Source organism: Taurulus bubalis (genome assembly GCF_910589615.1).
Source record: "Taurulus bubalis genome assembly, chromosome: 20".
In the NCBI taxonomy this organism is placed as follows: domain Eukaryota; kingdom Metazoa; phylum Chordata; class Actinopteri; order Perciformes; family Cottidae; genus Taurulus; species Taurulus bubalis.
Genome location: NC_136608.1, coordinates 8195392 through 8210644, shown reverse-complemented (window position 1 = coordinate 8210644; position 15253 = coordinate 8195392). Strand labels below are relative to the sequence as shown.

At 44.8% G+C, this 15253-nt stretch overlaps 1 protein-coding gene across 1 annotated transcript in view; it reads right to left on the bottom strand.

The window, feature by feature from the left end:
• Positions 1 to 15253, bottom strand: part of foxp2 (forkhead box P2) — a gene marked incomplete at both ends in the record, with an annotated part of 57432 nt that overhangs the window by 28695 nt on the left and 13484 nt on the right. Inside the window, 2 exons of the mRNA XM_079236077.1 lie at positions 1771 to 1908; positions 11071 to 11160. Of these exons, the coding sequence (XP_079092203.1) occupies positions 1771 to 1908; positions 11071 to 11160 (228 nt within the window). The remainder of the gene's footprint in view (positions 1 to 1770; positions 1909 to 11070; positions 11161 to 15253) is intronic.

The following is a 15253-nucleotide window of genomic DNA, read 5'->3' as shown; positions in this document are numbered from 1 at the left end:
TTCAGGGGTTAAAAATCTTTTTTGCGCCAGTGTTTCTGAGATAGGAGTGAGCCATCTTCACAATAATATGATCTTTGATGTGACGTGTCGAGTCTTCTTGGCCAATCAGCGTCCCGTTTCTCGACATGCGCTCTCTGTACCTCTGCTAGCGCTCTGCCTCCGTTAGCACCCCCCACCCCCGCTGTCCTCCTCCGGGCGCCAGGAGTGAAGCTCGCCCAGAGCGCCACATGAGCTCGGGCCGGCGCTGTTTAGGCTCCTCTTGGCGGGCCCTGCTCCAGCAGCTATAGGCTACCATGGCGAAAAGAAAGGCAGAGCAGGCGCCCCAGAAAAAGGTCTGCCTAACGTTCAAACATGAGTGGCTAGATGAAATAGTCCAAACTGACACAGGTAGGATGAAACTTTCAGACATATATAAATATGAAGAATATGAAGTTATTAAATTGTTTATATAGGCTACCTTTAGGAAAAAGGACACCATGTCAATTTAATAGGCCTATAATTATTGTTTAGCTCTGCATTAGCATTTTTCTTTCAATGAAGTTCCACTTAAATGTTGTACCTGCTGAGAAATGACTAAACACCTTTGATACTTTTATTTTTTTATATATATCATTATCAGTCATAACCAGTGAACCAGTCATAACTTCTCCTTATTGAAGTTCAACAAAGATCCTTTAAGTTCAACTAAACTGACTGGTAAAACACCATCATTAAAATGTTCCCAAAGTCCAGCCATTATAAAGGATATTGAATAAATATCAACCTTGTATACATATTGATGCATTTGCTGTCATCTCTTTGAATCCCCTATGGCGAACGCAGGCTTGTGGTCATTTTCGGCTGGTCGCGTGGTTGCGAATTGCTCACAGTGCTGAAATGTGCGCTCAGAAAAAAAACGTTTTGCTCAGTGCTGAAAAAAATTAGAGGGAACATTGGTTGTGACCCTGTGATTTAGGATTATGGATCCTAACTGCTATGTTACGACTTACCATGTACGAAATATGCAAACTGAAAATGTTAAGTGCCTCGAGTTGCTGTGGAAAAAGGCAGCGCTGAGGCACGCTTCACTGTACTGGAAACCAAATCCAGAGTCTGGCTGCTCTTAATGAAGAGGAATCATCAGAATGACTGACACTCTTAATTAAACAATTCTCTTTCCCTTAATCAAATCAATAAATGACAAATGCATTTCAACTGTGACACCAAACTGTGCCGAGTGTGTGCTTTCTCAAGCTGATTCCAAATATTACATCATCCGTCACCTATCATTCAGCTCCTGGTGTTCAACCCAACTGTGCCCTACTCTCCCAGTCCCCGATGGATGCTTGTCAGGGAATTGAACCAGCGACTCACGAGAGACAGTTAATTAGAGGTGACGTGAACAAGTACGTCAGTTCCAGATTCCTCTTGGTAAGCGTGTCAAGGACACGGGGCTGTGGTGGTGAGTTGGCATGAGCGACCGCTGTTTGCAATACACCGGAGTGACTCAGGGCGGTGTGCAGGGTTATGGTGCGTTTATGTGGATGTTTGCACACACATCAGACAAAAAAAAAAACGCCCAATGGCGGTGTTTTAAGGATTAAATGAAGTAACGTGTAATTGTAGGGCTAGATTTGGATGTGTATGCGTCTCTCCATGTTGGTGGAAGTGAATGTTTAAGTGCCATGTGTGTAGGTCCAGGTGTGTGTGTGTGTCTGCATGTGTTTGTGCCAAAATGTTTGTCTACAGGGCGCGTGCATGCATGTGAGTGTAAAGGGTGAGTGTCTGTACCTGCTGCAGCATTACAGCCTGCTGCTGTTGGAGCAGAGCCTGGAGCTGCTGGGGGGAAAGCACCTGCTGCTGGAGGATCTGCTGCATCTGTTGCGGCGTGATCACCTGGGGACTCATCATGGCCACTGACACTGGTACCTGGACAGGGAGGACGAGAGAGAGAGAGAGAGAGAGAGAGAGAGAGAACGTCAGGCGGATGTGAGGGGTGACAAACAGGAGACGTGTGGGATGTGAAGTGGGGAGGAGAGTAAACAATGAGAGGATAGGCGTCAAATGGATGACGCCTATTCGAGTGGACGAGTAAGAAACAAAAAAGAGGAAGTTGGAAAAATAAAGCATTAGAGAGGTGCGTCAGGCCTACTGGCATGGATCTACTGGGAGTGTAGTAATTGGTGACATAGAGGTAGGGAGAGCAGGCCTCCCATGGCCGTGACGCTTGGCAGCCTAGAGGAGATGCTGAAGGACAGATGGGTGCTGTGCCTTTGTGTTGCTCATATTATTTTGCTCTGCCTCCACCCCGCTGGGAAAAGTAGAGGATTTAAATAGACGTAGACCTTAATTAGCAGGACCCTTGAACTCCCCCACTTTAGCGTGCCTATCAGTGCTGCTATGGTGAAACAGCGTGAATGCACAACTATAAAGTTGATTAAAACTACACTGATGAAGTGGACACATCAGCAGCATGATGAGGTGGGTCGGGGCTTCACCCGTAATATTAATTTATGTTGGAGGGGATGGAGATATGTAACAAAAATAATAAAAAAGAAGACACGGACACTATGTCGAGGGCAGTTTCTATACTCGGTGCCTTCTGCAGTGATGTTTTTTTGAGTTTTATATTCTCACAAAAGCAGCAAAAAGCACAATTGTGTCTGGCTCTCTGCCGACATGCCATTTTGAAAAATGTATGTCACTTTTAGGGAGATAATCATTAAAATACAAGCCGTCAAACTGCAGGAGAAGAACTTCACCAAAACAAAACAAAGATACATATCCTGTGTTTCTGCCAAATTCTTCTAAGACGGCAGCGCAAGCGACTTCAGAGGCAGCAGATCAATAGACAAAGGATACGTTTCTCTCCGCACTTTGATTGTGTGCAGTGTGCACACAATCTAACAGGGGAGTGTGGGCTAACAGCCACATTATGGAGTTTCAGCTCCTTGTGGCTGCTTAAAAATTCAACAACTTTTTTCTCGGGAAAAGAAAATACCGCCTTAAATGTTGACTTTTCAGTGGCGCTTTGGAAAATAAAATCAGCACAAGTGAGCGATGTTTTTTCCAGTTGATTGTCCTTATATACACACACTTCACTGGTCTGATTGAAGTGGCTCAAATCACCTCTTCCTTCTCCATATGACCTTTGAAATGTAATTTAATCAGCTTATAGCACAACAATGTACTAAAGCAAAGATTTTTTTTACAGCCGAATGCTGCATCCGGTCAACGAAGAGCCTTGAACCACAAGCTTTACAACACAATTAAAATATCAACATGTAGTAGCACCTTCGCTGACGTTAATTGCGACAGTGTTTGGCGTGGAGCTGCCATGACAGTAGCCAGCCTATATGGTGTGTCAAGGGGCCAATAAGACATCCCTGTCCTCATCGCCGGCTAATCAAGCTGCCTTGATTACTTTCCATGCATGTCTCTCCTCCCTCCCTCCCTCTCTCTGTCAGGCCTTGACACGTCCTTGTTTAGCTCGCCTCTCCTCAACGCCTACCCCCCCCCCCCCCCCCCCCCCCCCCTCCCCAGGTTTTCCCCCCTCTTTGATTAGCCGAGACATTTGCATGGTCACTACACATTTTTCATTTTAGAAGTCATTATGCATTAGTGGCTCCTGATCGCCCGCCTTGACTAATCCTGATGAACTGAAAATCACAGCTGAAGGTCAACTTCCAGCCGGCCCCGCTGCACATTCATATTCATATTCAAACAAATCCTGCCTCCATTGTTCATTAGGGTCTTAGAGAGAAGGGACTCCATCTAAGGTGGGAGAGGAGGAGGAGGAGGAGGAGAAGGAGGAGGATGTTGTGGTACATCTCTTTTCTTCTCTGGACTCCTCTATGCAAGAGTGCCAGAATAAAATGCATTCACAATAAGCGAAGTGCTGAACAAAAGCCGTCAAAAAGTTGCAAATTAAACAGTCTGTGTGTAATTATGCAAATGCTGTGCTTACACCTTCAATGTTATTAACCCTTAAAGGTACATTTGCTAGGTAAGTAATTACCCCGCAGTCACTCCTGGTTTTGTGTTGGATGCCGTGACAATGGGACGAGTGCAGCTGAGAAACAACATGAGTGATGCACTCATTAAGACTATTAATTGGATGCGAGCACTAAGATGTTTTGGTTCACAAAAGAGATGCCGGCTTAGACATGTAGGATTTAACACCAACGTATGCACACGCATATATAAAGTGGAATTAAATCTAAATTCTACTTCGCGCGGTTTCGTCATTATGCAAGTTGTGAAATATACACATTCATAGTCTGATACCTATTAATGAATAAGGCCGAATTTCATCCATCACCGAAGAGTAAAACCAAACAATAAAAAAAAAAAAAAACAGGAAACAATCTGGTTATGAAATTGGGAAGTTCCTTTTTCCACTTTCATGAGACATTATGGGTGATAATCATCTTCATTTCACCAGTGCTCCAAACAAAAAGAGGGGAAAGACAAGGGAGAAAAGGCAGGAGGAAGAAAGAGAGGGGAGAAAAGGCACTGGCCCACGTCCATTGTGAAGTGCAGCACAATGCTAATTTCAGCGTTTAACTGCATACTTTTCTGCTTGACGTATCGGAGGCTCCAAGATGAAAGCAGATAAGTAATTGCTCTCCTGGTTCTTATTCTTCACTGACAACCCATAAATTTAATTTTACACACACGTTCATTTACATTTTCGAGTATATGACATGATAATTGCAGGAATATAACACCTCCATTTTGCAGGATGCTGCACGAGGGCTTGATTGACGTGAGCGGTGAATTGAAAGGAACAGGCGGCTGAATTGCCTCTCCTAGAAATGATTTTGCCACGGAGGGATAAAATTAATGAGCATTTACCAGACGATGGCAGTGGCGTAAACATCCGCGCGCCGTGAGAAGACTCCCTTATAGAAGAAGAACCATGATACCCAATTGGGCTGTGCCACTGTAATCCAAAAAGGATGTATTTCCAACTCCAGCAAAAAAAAGAAATGGGATTTATTAAATCGTTTAAAATTAGCTGCGGCTGATGTGGCCATTGGGGAACTTAATAACAGAGAAGGTGCTTCTCCTGTTTTTTAATGGAGAACAATTGGACGGAAAGGGTAGTCTGCAAATTACCTTTGCCAAATTAAGTCATTTGAATGTAACCCCTTCTCTAGAGAAAAACATAGTTTTTAACTGTGTTTACCATTCTAGGCCTCATTTGTTTATGTGCCTTGCCTTAAAGAGAACGATGAGCGGTATTGACAGAAAACTTTGATGCCATGTGGTTTGCCCTCAAAGTTGGGGAGCAAAACAAAGGACCTTTAAATTGGCTCCTGATGTGAAAACACTGGTGGGACCCTCACCAGAACAAGCAGATCATTACACCACTCTTGTCACACCTGCAGGCTGTAACCAGCCTGTCCAATGCCTCGCTAAAAGGTCAAGCTCTTCCACGGAGAGCTCAGGTATCTCTTCCAGGCAAAGCTGGCACCCGAGTCTCTCGTTATGTTTGATCTAACCGGGCATTCAGCCATTAAATAGAAAAACACCACACCGAGCTAACACGGCTTTCTGCCTCTTGCTATCTGGACTCGTGGACAAATACACTTCCAGAAATTACACACACTCTGCTGTGTGGCACTTTATCTTCACAGCAATGAGTTTTTATGAGTCAAATTACCTAAAGCAGGAGATAAGTGGTGTTCCAGAGTTCAAACTTAAACAATTAAAGTCCAGCAGAGAGGAATTCCTTTTATTTGATTTCCTTCTGTACAATTCACTTAGCCGTAATAAGCAGGGGGGGCGAGTGATTAGATGTCGGCCATAAACATCGCGGGGGCAACGAGCGCGGGGCGGTTATCAACGACAGAGGTTGCTCCTGTGTAGCACTGGACAAGGGACTGAGCTGCTCTACAGACACTGCTGAAGATAACCGCAATGAGAAATGGAAGGGTCCTAGTCGGTAATTACTGGGGATCCTTTGCAGGGAGAATCACAGCTAATTAAACCACGAGCTTCCTTTCACACACACAGGAAGAGCGAGAAAGAAATCCAGAGAAAAAAGGGAGTCCCCCCCCCGACCCCCACACCTCTATTTCATCTCAATCTTCTCAGCATCCCAGGGAACCCAAACTCAGACCCCCCTCATAGCTTGTGGACTCCTGACCTCTCAACTCTCTTTCAGCTGACACTGCTCCTTTAAGAGCCAATTACTGACAAATATGGCCACACGATTATTGATAGCTGGGACTCTCCGTTCGAGGACCATCACAGCTAGAGGGCAGCTCGCCTGGCGGGCGCCTCGCAGTGAACTTCAAGTGTGCGGTCGGCGAGGAGTGCACGTGTGTTTGCCGTGTAAAAATCACATCGGCGCCGCACACTCAAACGCATGTCGTGTCTTCAGCTTAGGGAGATCGATACTCTAGATTGTCAGGACTGAAGCTAAGTAGATTACGGAATGTTTTCCAAAATCAATTTCCATAGCGGTTTGGCAGCAGTGCATGGAGAAGTGCAATTTATCATAAAATAAATACCCATCATGCAAAAGCCTCTAATAAAAAGCCTGAGGAGATTGGGACAGGCTTAGCGCAATTTCCATATTGATTTATCTCGACATGCAGATAGTCATTGATTAAGCCTCCCGAATGTAGTGTACAACATTGTGACATCGCTTGTGCACATTGTTTGTGTCATTATCAGTACAAATTGTTCCACCTTTATCATTAAACTGGCACAATTCACTCCCGACTGATTCCTCCCTGCAGGTGCACATCTTTCAAGAGGAAATGGGAGCGACAGATAGAGGGGGAGAGAATTATAAAAGAAAGTGCAGAGAGAGGAGTGTGCCGAAATAGAAAGAAAGTGAGAGCGAGAGGAGGAGGGAGGGGAGACACTTCCTTCTGATGTTGCAGGTAATATGGCCTCCACTGGATCAGCCTCTTCATCAGTGACACACAGTAAATTACAAGTGCTTCAAGCAGCTCAGTGAATTATAGTTCATCACTTGGAAAGGCTTTCCCCCTCACCACCGGGGCCCAGGCGTATCAGATCTGCCGGTTAGGATCCAATTAACACCCTGGCCGGAATCATCTGATTGCATGTGTAAGGCCTGGTATAACTCGTTTATTGCACCCATGTATCTTCTGTCACAAGGTAAATTTGTTGCTGCTACATCAAAGGTCTGAGCTACTTTTTTTTATCCTTCCCTCCCTCTCACTTTCTCTTCATCCCCCAAACTCAGCTACCTCGCCTTGGGGTTGCATTTCAACTGCTTTTGCATCACAATGATGAACCTGCTCTGTCCTCGCAATTTAGCAATCTTGTCCTGTAGGTGTTGTAAATGCAGGGAGAAAAAAAAAAAAAAGATGGGGAGGGAGAGAAAAAAAAATATCTTGTTTTCTGGTTACAAAAGCAGTAACCAAGGGTGTTTGACTTAAAATGTGCTGACGTTTTTTTCTCTCTTTCTCTCAGAGTCAACAGAAGTTTTCCTCATGAATAACATAATATTTTCCCCCTCTCTTTTTTTACCTTCCGCAGTGATAATTTCTCTCTTTTTTTCTTCAGATCCAACCAGAGGGGATGCAGTGGAAAGATATATTCATAAATGTAAATGTGAACTACAATCCTTTAGCCACGCACGTCGGAGTCAGCTAACCTATACTCGAGTCTAGCGTCGCAGCCCTTTTCCCTCTGCATCTGTGTGTGTTCCGGATGAAAGCCAATAAGCAGATGAGTTCTGCTATCGAGGTGATATTCGCTCAGTGGTAAGAACGCGTGGACCTGACCTTTAAAAGTGTGACACTTCCTCGGATGGCCCAGTGCCCACAGCCAATCTGACTGGCCCAGGCAGGAAGCTGCCGAATTACAGAAAACAGGGCTAAGCCAACATCTCTCCCGAAGCACACACAAACCGTAAAAACCTTAAGTATAACACATTTAAACATTCATAGTTAGAGCAGAGCACAGATGGGGCTGAGGTTATTAGTCTTGTAAAAAGGTATTCACAGCTTGATAGTGTGAAAGGGGGACAAGCAGCGGTCGCAGGTTTTGAATTGGATGTTAACTACGGGGAGGAGGGGTCATGGGGTACCTTCACACTGTCCGGGAGGTGGGGGCGGGTCATTCTAGCTGTTTTATATGTGCCCCATGACATATAGAGGTGGTGGGTGTGCCACACTGGGAGCCTCGGGGTACCATGTTAAGAGCAGATGTGGTGAGATAGTCAGTTGAGGTTTTTTTGGCACGCCTGCAGTTTATTTAGTTGGATATTTGTATTAATCTTGAGCAATTCCTAAAAAACATAAGCCGCTTTAAATCCTGTGCCGTCCTGAGCCGCGAACAAACAAGTGTTGCACAAAGTCACTTCTGGCAACGGGGAAACTTTAAGTTGCATTGTGCCTGTGTTCGAGTGCGGGCTATGCGTCGATGCATTATGTGCGCGAGCGAAACAACTGTCAAGATTCGTAGGCCACTGTAATCCTCTCCGCCTCTCCTTGTCCGCGTTTCTTTATTTGTATTCCAAATGTCAGTGTATAAATGCCTTTCAGAGGGGGGATATTGCCACTGAGAGGAGCGGAGACGAGAGGGTGTTGTGTGCCTTGGGAGAGCCGTGTAAGCAGCATGGCGGAGGCAGGGGGATTTACAGGGAGAAATAGGTGTTTATTGAGTGCTCCCATGGGCTTACTGTGTAATAATAGACCTGTCACATTACGCAAATGTGGAGAAGCAGCTTGTGTGTGTTTGTATGTGTGTTTGTGAGACTGTTTTTTACACGTGTGTGTGTGAGTGCATGTGAATGCCAGAGCTGCCTGCCTCCGCATCATCAACTCCTGAGAAGCAGCGATGAGCGAGCAGATAGAATTAGTCAGGCGAGAGCCTTTAGCCGCTAATACGCGTAATTAAAACTGCAAGCTGAGGCACTTAGATACTTGTGTACTAAATAATTTACATGCCATGATCTATGGATCATTTCCCGCTCTTAAATACCAAAGATGGGAGAACAAGAGGAAAAAAGACTGGCAGAGGATTTATCAGTATCTCTACCATAAGCAGGATGTCATGGTAATATTAATCCCTTTCCCACTTTCTACTTTGCTAATCATACAAGGGGATCAATGCGCCGGATTCCTCTGTTGGAAAACATGCAGCTTGATTGCTATTCACTCTTATCAAGCCGTGACGCTAATAAAATATTGCACTACAGCACCTATCGTGGCTTCATAATCCAGGTAAATAATGCAGCTTTATTGTGTAAATTCCCTCAAGACAACTGGGGGGAAGAAATAGAACAATAAGAATAGCAAAACAAGGCTTTTTAATCAAGTTTGAGTTTCTTCTGCGTCACACTGATATTTGCACAATGAAGTATTAAGGCTAAAATGTCATTTGAAATGAGTGGATTCAAGGGCACGCAGCAGCATATTCCCACTGTAGAAATGATCTTGGCCCAGAATGCACTGAGCCCTGTTTGCTAGTGTGTATCACTGGAGGGACTCGGCAGTGCCTCTCCTTTGGCGCTCTGCATGGAGACTTTTTGGGACAAAGAGGTGGGGATGTTAATAAAGGCTGGATCAACAGATGGATTAGTTGGGAGCTGAGGACGGGCCGATCGGCAAGGCCCTCTGATTCATATTGATTCATATCGCCAACGTGAGGCAAGGATGGAGTAAGCAAATGTAAATATTCAATATTTACCATCTGCTGGTGTTATTAGAGGCAGGGGCTTGGACATGGGCTGACGGTTATCATGTACCCACACTGCACTCAACCAATATTGTTCCTCCTGCCATGTATGTATTGTACTTGGTGACTATGCAGGCATTTGTAGATCAGGATCCCATTTGTTTGAATCAATTCGCTCTGGCATACAGAAGCTCAAATAGAAGAATAGAAGAAGTGCAATGGACCCCAACAATAAGCTACAGAGAACTTTTTTTTTACCTCCTCACAGCTAAATGGATAGGAAATACACTCACAAAAAATAAACACCCTTTAAAAAAAAAGCACGTTTATATTTCTGATGCCATTATGTGTGAATGTACCAGTAATACTAACACTCTTGATGAGGTTGAGTTGAATTATTTAAATGCAAAAGCACGACCGAGTCTTCGCCAACCTTATCTCTTCGCCACTACGTAATTAGGTACACAGGGGTGTGACTCCAATTGAAGGTGTCGCCATTGTTAGACTCTGTGAGAATATCAACGGGTGAGGTTAACGCCAATTTCCCTGACAATAATGAAATGCACAGAGCCCCTAATGAGTTAAACCATTGCTCCTTGATAGTACTTATTAGCTGAGTGGAGGGCACAAACTCCCACACTTCAATTTGAAACGGCTAAAAATAAATTAAATATTAAAAAAAAAATACTAATAATAAAAACATAGGAGCAGATGTCAAGGGGCCTTACATAATTTGGGTCGGGGAAAGCAACTAACTGTCTTGCTGACTTAAAAACGAGCAGAATGAAAAGACTCGCTAGTGTGAGAAAATCTCAACACCAGGAAGAAAGAGGATGTGTTAATGTGTATATATGTGTGACTGTGGCGTCGGTGTGCAACTGTGCAACTTGTGTGTGTGTGTGTGTGTGTGGGGGGGGGTGCATATGTGTACACGTGTGACCTTTTCCAAATCACTGACAACAGAAATAGACAGCTCTATGAATCAATAAGGCAAATTAGTTGTGAAGAGTGAAGATGACAGGCAGTTAAAATTAGCTGTCTGTGTAACAGACTAGTCAGGCTGACATGTCTTTCAAATAATAACTAACCACCGGATGCTGAGGATCTGTTGTAGAAAAGCATACAGATCAAATCAGCTGTCATCCTACCACTCAACCTTTGGATATACTTTGCGTATTAATTATTGTCCAGTTTTGACAAATGAAACGTATACTCGAAGCTTTGCTCTCTGTGTCGTGTGTTTCTTGTATCTATGCGACGCTTAGCTTCCTGGGGACTGGCTTGTCCAGCTTTAGGATTCAAATGGCAGGTCCGAGGATTGCGTCGGCAAATCAAACACACTTGTGGAACAGAGGAAATCTTCTTTTCGGAGGAGCATGTATTATGGATGGATTTAAGAGATTAGACGGGGAGCAGCTTTACCTGCAGTGGACGCTGCTTGTCGTGGCTCTTTGGAGATTTCAGGCCACTGCCTGGTTGCTGCAAGAGTAATTGCCTCGCTACTTGTAGGGCCTGGGAAGAAAAGAACACAAGACAAAAGACGGTGTGAAAAAAGGGAGGAAGAAAGATGGGGAGGAAGGGAGGAAAAGACTAAATAAACTATTAGATTTCCTAAAGCCGACAGCGGAGATAATTCACATTTTCAGAGACAAAATAGTCATTTCTGAGTGAAAACCACCTCAAAAATCACACAGTATTTTCCACAACACATTCCGACGTGGTTAACACAACGCTGGAGATACGTTTTAGTAACAATTCACAGAGCTGTGATCAAGAAGAAGGTGGAGGGGGGTGAACAAAAAAAAAGAAAAAAGACAGAGCGTCAGTAGAATTGACCTGTCTAGTGTGTGCTCAACTGAAATACCCACTTCTCTCGGCAAATTACCACCACATTTGCATATTCATAATATCAATTTGAAGTAGAGGCAGCGCCATGTGAAGTGTCCCTGGGAGCTGTAATTAAAGTTGACAAAATCAACATCAGATTTAGAGTGAATTAACTAGCAGCCCAGGTTTCCCACCATGCATTAAGGATGCTCATGAGCAAGCGATGGCTGGTAGATGGATAGAAACATGGGGTGGGTACATAGAGAAAGAGACCTTTCGCTGTCTGATGGAATTAGTTCACAGCTGTTTACACATGGAGAAAAATAAATAAAAAAATCGAAAATTCACATTTGTAAATTGTAAAATTGGTCATCAACGCCGCTTGATGTGTTTGCCAGACATGGAGATGATACGGATCAGAGAGGCTGGGATGTGGTGTAATTTATTTCTCTGGGGTTTGATGGGATTTAAGATCCCCTCCCGCCCGGTTGTGCGTGTGCCGAATGCGTGCGAGGAGCGAGCTCCGGCTTCACAGGTACGGCGGCAGCTGGGTTAGCAGCTTCACTCCGATTCTTCAAGAGCAGATGGATGAAAGAGTCTGGCAGAAAAGAACATTGTGCACAGCTGCTACTACTGCTGCTGCTCCACACAGCCGTACACCTTGTATTCTTCAGGCCCACGAGCATCAAGTGGGAGAGGAAAAACACATATACACAACAACTTCACAGGTGTTTCCTCTTCTTTTTTTTTTTGTTGAGGAAAAAAGAAGGGGACGAGCGAGGGAAAGCAAGAAATAAGAAAAAATAAATAAAAATAAAAAAACTCAGATGGAGAGTGACACTTCCTCAGGAATCAGGGGGTGCTCATTTTATTTTCTGGTGCTTGCCAGTATCCATGACAACAGCTGCCTTGACAGGGCGTGCATATGGCGCAGCTCTGCCAGCTGGTGGGAACAATGTTTGAACTAGTACATTGAGATCCTGAGCAAACAAGACGAGAAGACAGAGGGGGAGAGAGGGAGAGAGAGAGAGAGAGAGTAAAAAAAAGTTGCCATGTCTTAACCCCTCGGGGAACGCAGCCACCTCCTGATCAATTATGAAAAGACAGAGCTGGGGGGGGATGCGTGACGAGGTGGTGCAGAGGGAGGGTCTGTCTGTCTGGGTGCTCAGGAGGAGCCAGGCTTTCTGAACTAAAGTAAACAAACACATTACACTGGAACTGGGTCCTAACTGCATTGATCTGTCTCCTTGGTAAGAGGAGCCTAGTCGCCACCGGTTTGTGTGTGTGTGTGTGTGTGTGTGTGTGTGTGTGTGTGTGTGTGTGTGTGTGTGTGTGTGTGTGTGTGTGTGTGTGTGTGTGTGTGTAATGTGACATCTGTAAGCTGAGCCATGGCTTTTCTTCAGCACACACACACACACACACACACACACACACACACACACACACACACACACACACAGAGTTGCCATTAAAGGTACCCATACACATCGACACCTGCAGCAGACGGTGACGCTTCGTTGCGTGTGGACTTTTTTTTCAAAATGGACGGGGAATCAAACACTGCTCGACTTCCTTTCACTGGCGGCAAAAGACAAAACAAATTCCTTGAAAGCAGCCAATCGCCTCGCTAATTAAAACACAGGGCCTAATTAATCTCCCCATGATTGGTGAATCAAAGTAATTATAAGGTTTATTGAGTCCTGTTGGAAGGAAGGCTCCTCTATGAGCGCAGACCAAGGTAGCCGTCAGGAGGAAATGTTTGTCCATGTGTGAATCAATAACGACTCGCTATGCTATATCCAAAGTCAAGAGAGCCGTGCGATATATTACACACGGTCAGGAGTACAAAGAAAGAGATGTTTTTAACTGCACTTCCAATATCCGTGCCGGGTAAATATCGAGGGAGGTGGGATATGAGAGGTGACACACAGGGGTGAAGCAGAGAGATCAACTACATGCGGCTTATTAGAAAAGAAGTCTGCTCAGACTGCATAAAGAGTACTTCTCCAAACATAACACAGACCTTATCAACACCGGCCTAACTTTTCCAGAGTGGCTCGTCATGCCTGAGACTACCTGTCACTTCCTCAGTGGAAGTGGGGTTAGCCATTTTTTCAGAGAGTCTGTGACGATGTGGAAGGTAAAGGAGAGAGAGAGAGAGAGAGAGAGAGAGAGAGAAATAAATAAATAAAAAGTCCTGTCCGCTCACTTACACTGGCTCTGAGTATTCAGCCATTACAGTAAAAAGCACCAATTTGTGCCACCCACTTTCCACTCCACAGAGATGGCAAGCTGGAGCTCATCTCGAAGCACACAAAAAAAGCACAACATGCCAAGGAAAGTCATCAAAAGTTTGCTGAAGAGCTGCCGGAGCGGACACAAAAACACAGACGAGTGCAGGCACACCGCCTATTTAACCTGCGTTGCTATGCAAGAAAAAATGACATCCCCGGTCTATTAATGCACACATTGTATAAACAGCACAATGTGACACATTCTTCAGAATGAGAGAGAAAGCCAGACGGAGAGAGAGAGAGAGAGAGAGAGAGAGAGAGAGAGAGAGAGAGAGAGAGAAAGAGAGCCAGGCCCCGCTATATAAATAACAAGGCACTCAGAGGCATATTTGATGTTGATATCCATCACTGAGGTTGGAAAAGAGGAAGAAAAAAAAAATAAGAGGGAAAATAACACACAGAGCGACCAAGACCACGGTGACACGGGGATCCTTATGAAAATAAGATTCAGCCCAAATGGATCTGGTGTAATTGGTTTCAGATAGTGAGGTCAGGAGAAAGGCGATACAGGCAACTATTATGCGAAGCGGACTGAGAAACAAGAATGTTTACACAGGCATTCCTCTGCTACATTAATAGGCATGCAGAGATCACTGGAGAGGAAGAAAAGGAGAGAGTGAGAAGAGACTGACAGAGAGGAGAAGAGGGAAGAAAAAAAACACATATCAGCCAGCCATTCATCCCTCCTTCCCACTATCCCCCAGTCCCCCAGTGTTTAGACTTTATACAGAGCAGGGTAATAAGGAACACCTCTCACAATGCACCTTTGTAAGGAGCATGCAAAGATCTTAAACAAGCATGAAATACATTAGCAGGTCCTGCAATGCTGAGCCAAACCATTACAAATCTCCAGATTGCTTATTTGCACACATGGCGGATGGGGGTGCGTGCAAGAAATAAGCCATCCATCCAAGGATGTCACTCTTTCAAATCCACCTGGAGCATGCACGCGATGCGGCCATGACATTGGAATTGGATATATCGGAGGGGCTGTGACATTGTGTTTGGACAGTGCAGATCGCTTCCTGGCGTAGGTCACATTGGGAGCCGTTGTTATGAGGGGATATAGCCCATATTGCACTGATTACACTGGTGTGAAATGAAGCCGCCCTCAACAGGTGCGTCTGCACAACACGGTGGCCTCTACGGGGGCCTCGTCATGTTCCAGAAAGTAGCTGGAAACACGCCGTATCAATTGTTGATCACCAGGAAATGGGTTGCATCGCGGTAACACATTCTTACAGTGGTGTGCAGAACAGATGTTTAGTTTGGTGTGTATGTGTTGGTTGTGGTAAAGGGCTGCTGTTCAACACTAGGCTGTAGGCCAGAACAACTCCAGTCATGCTGACAGATTTGACAACTCCCACACACACACACTCACACACACATCAGCAGACTTATCTATCTTTGCTTCCAGGAAACACAGACGGCGAAAGAGGGGGGGAAGGAAAAAGTGTGACACTTTATTCAAGCTGGAGGGAGTC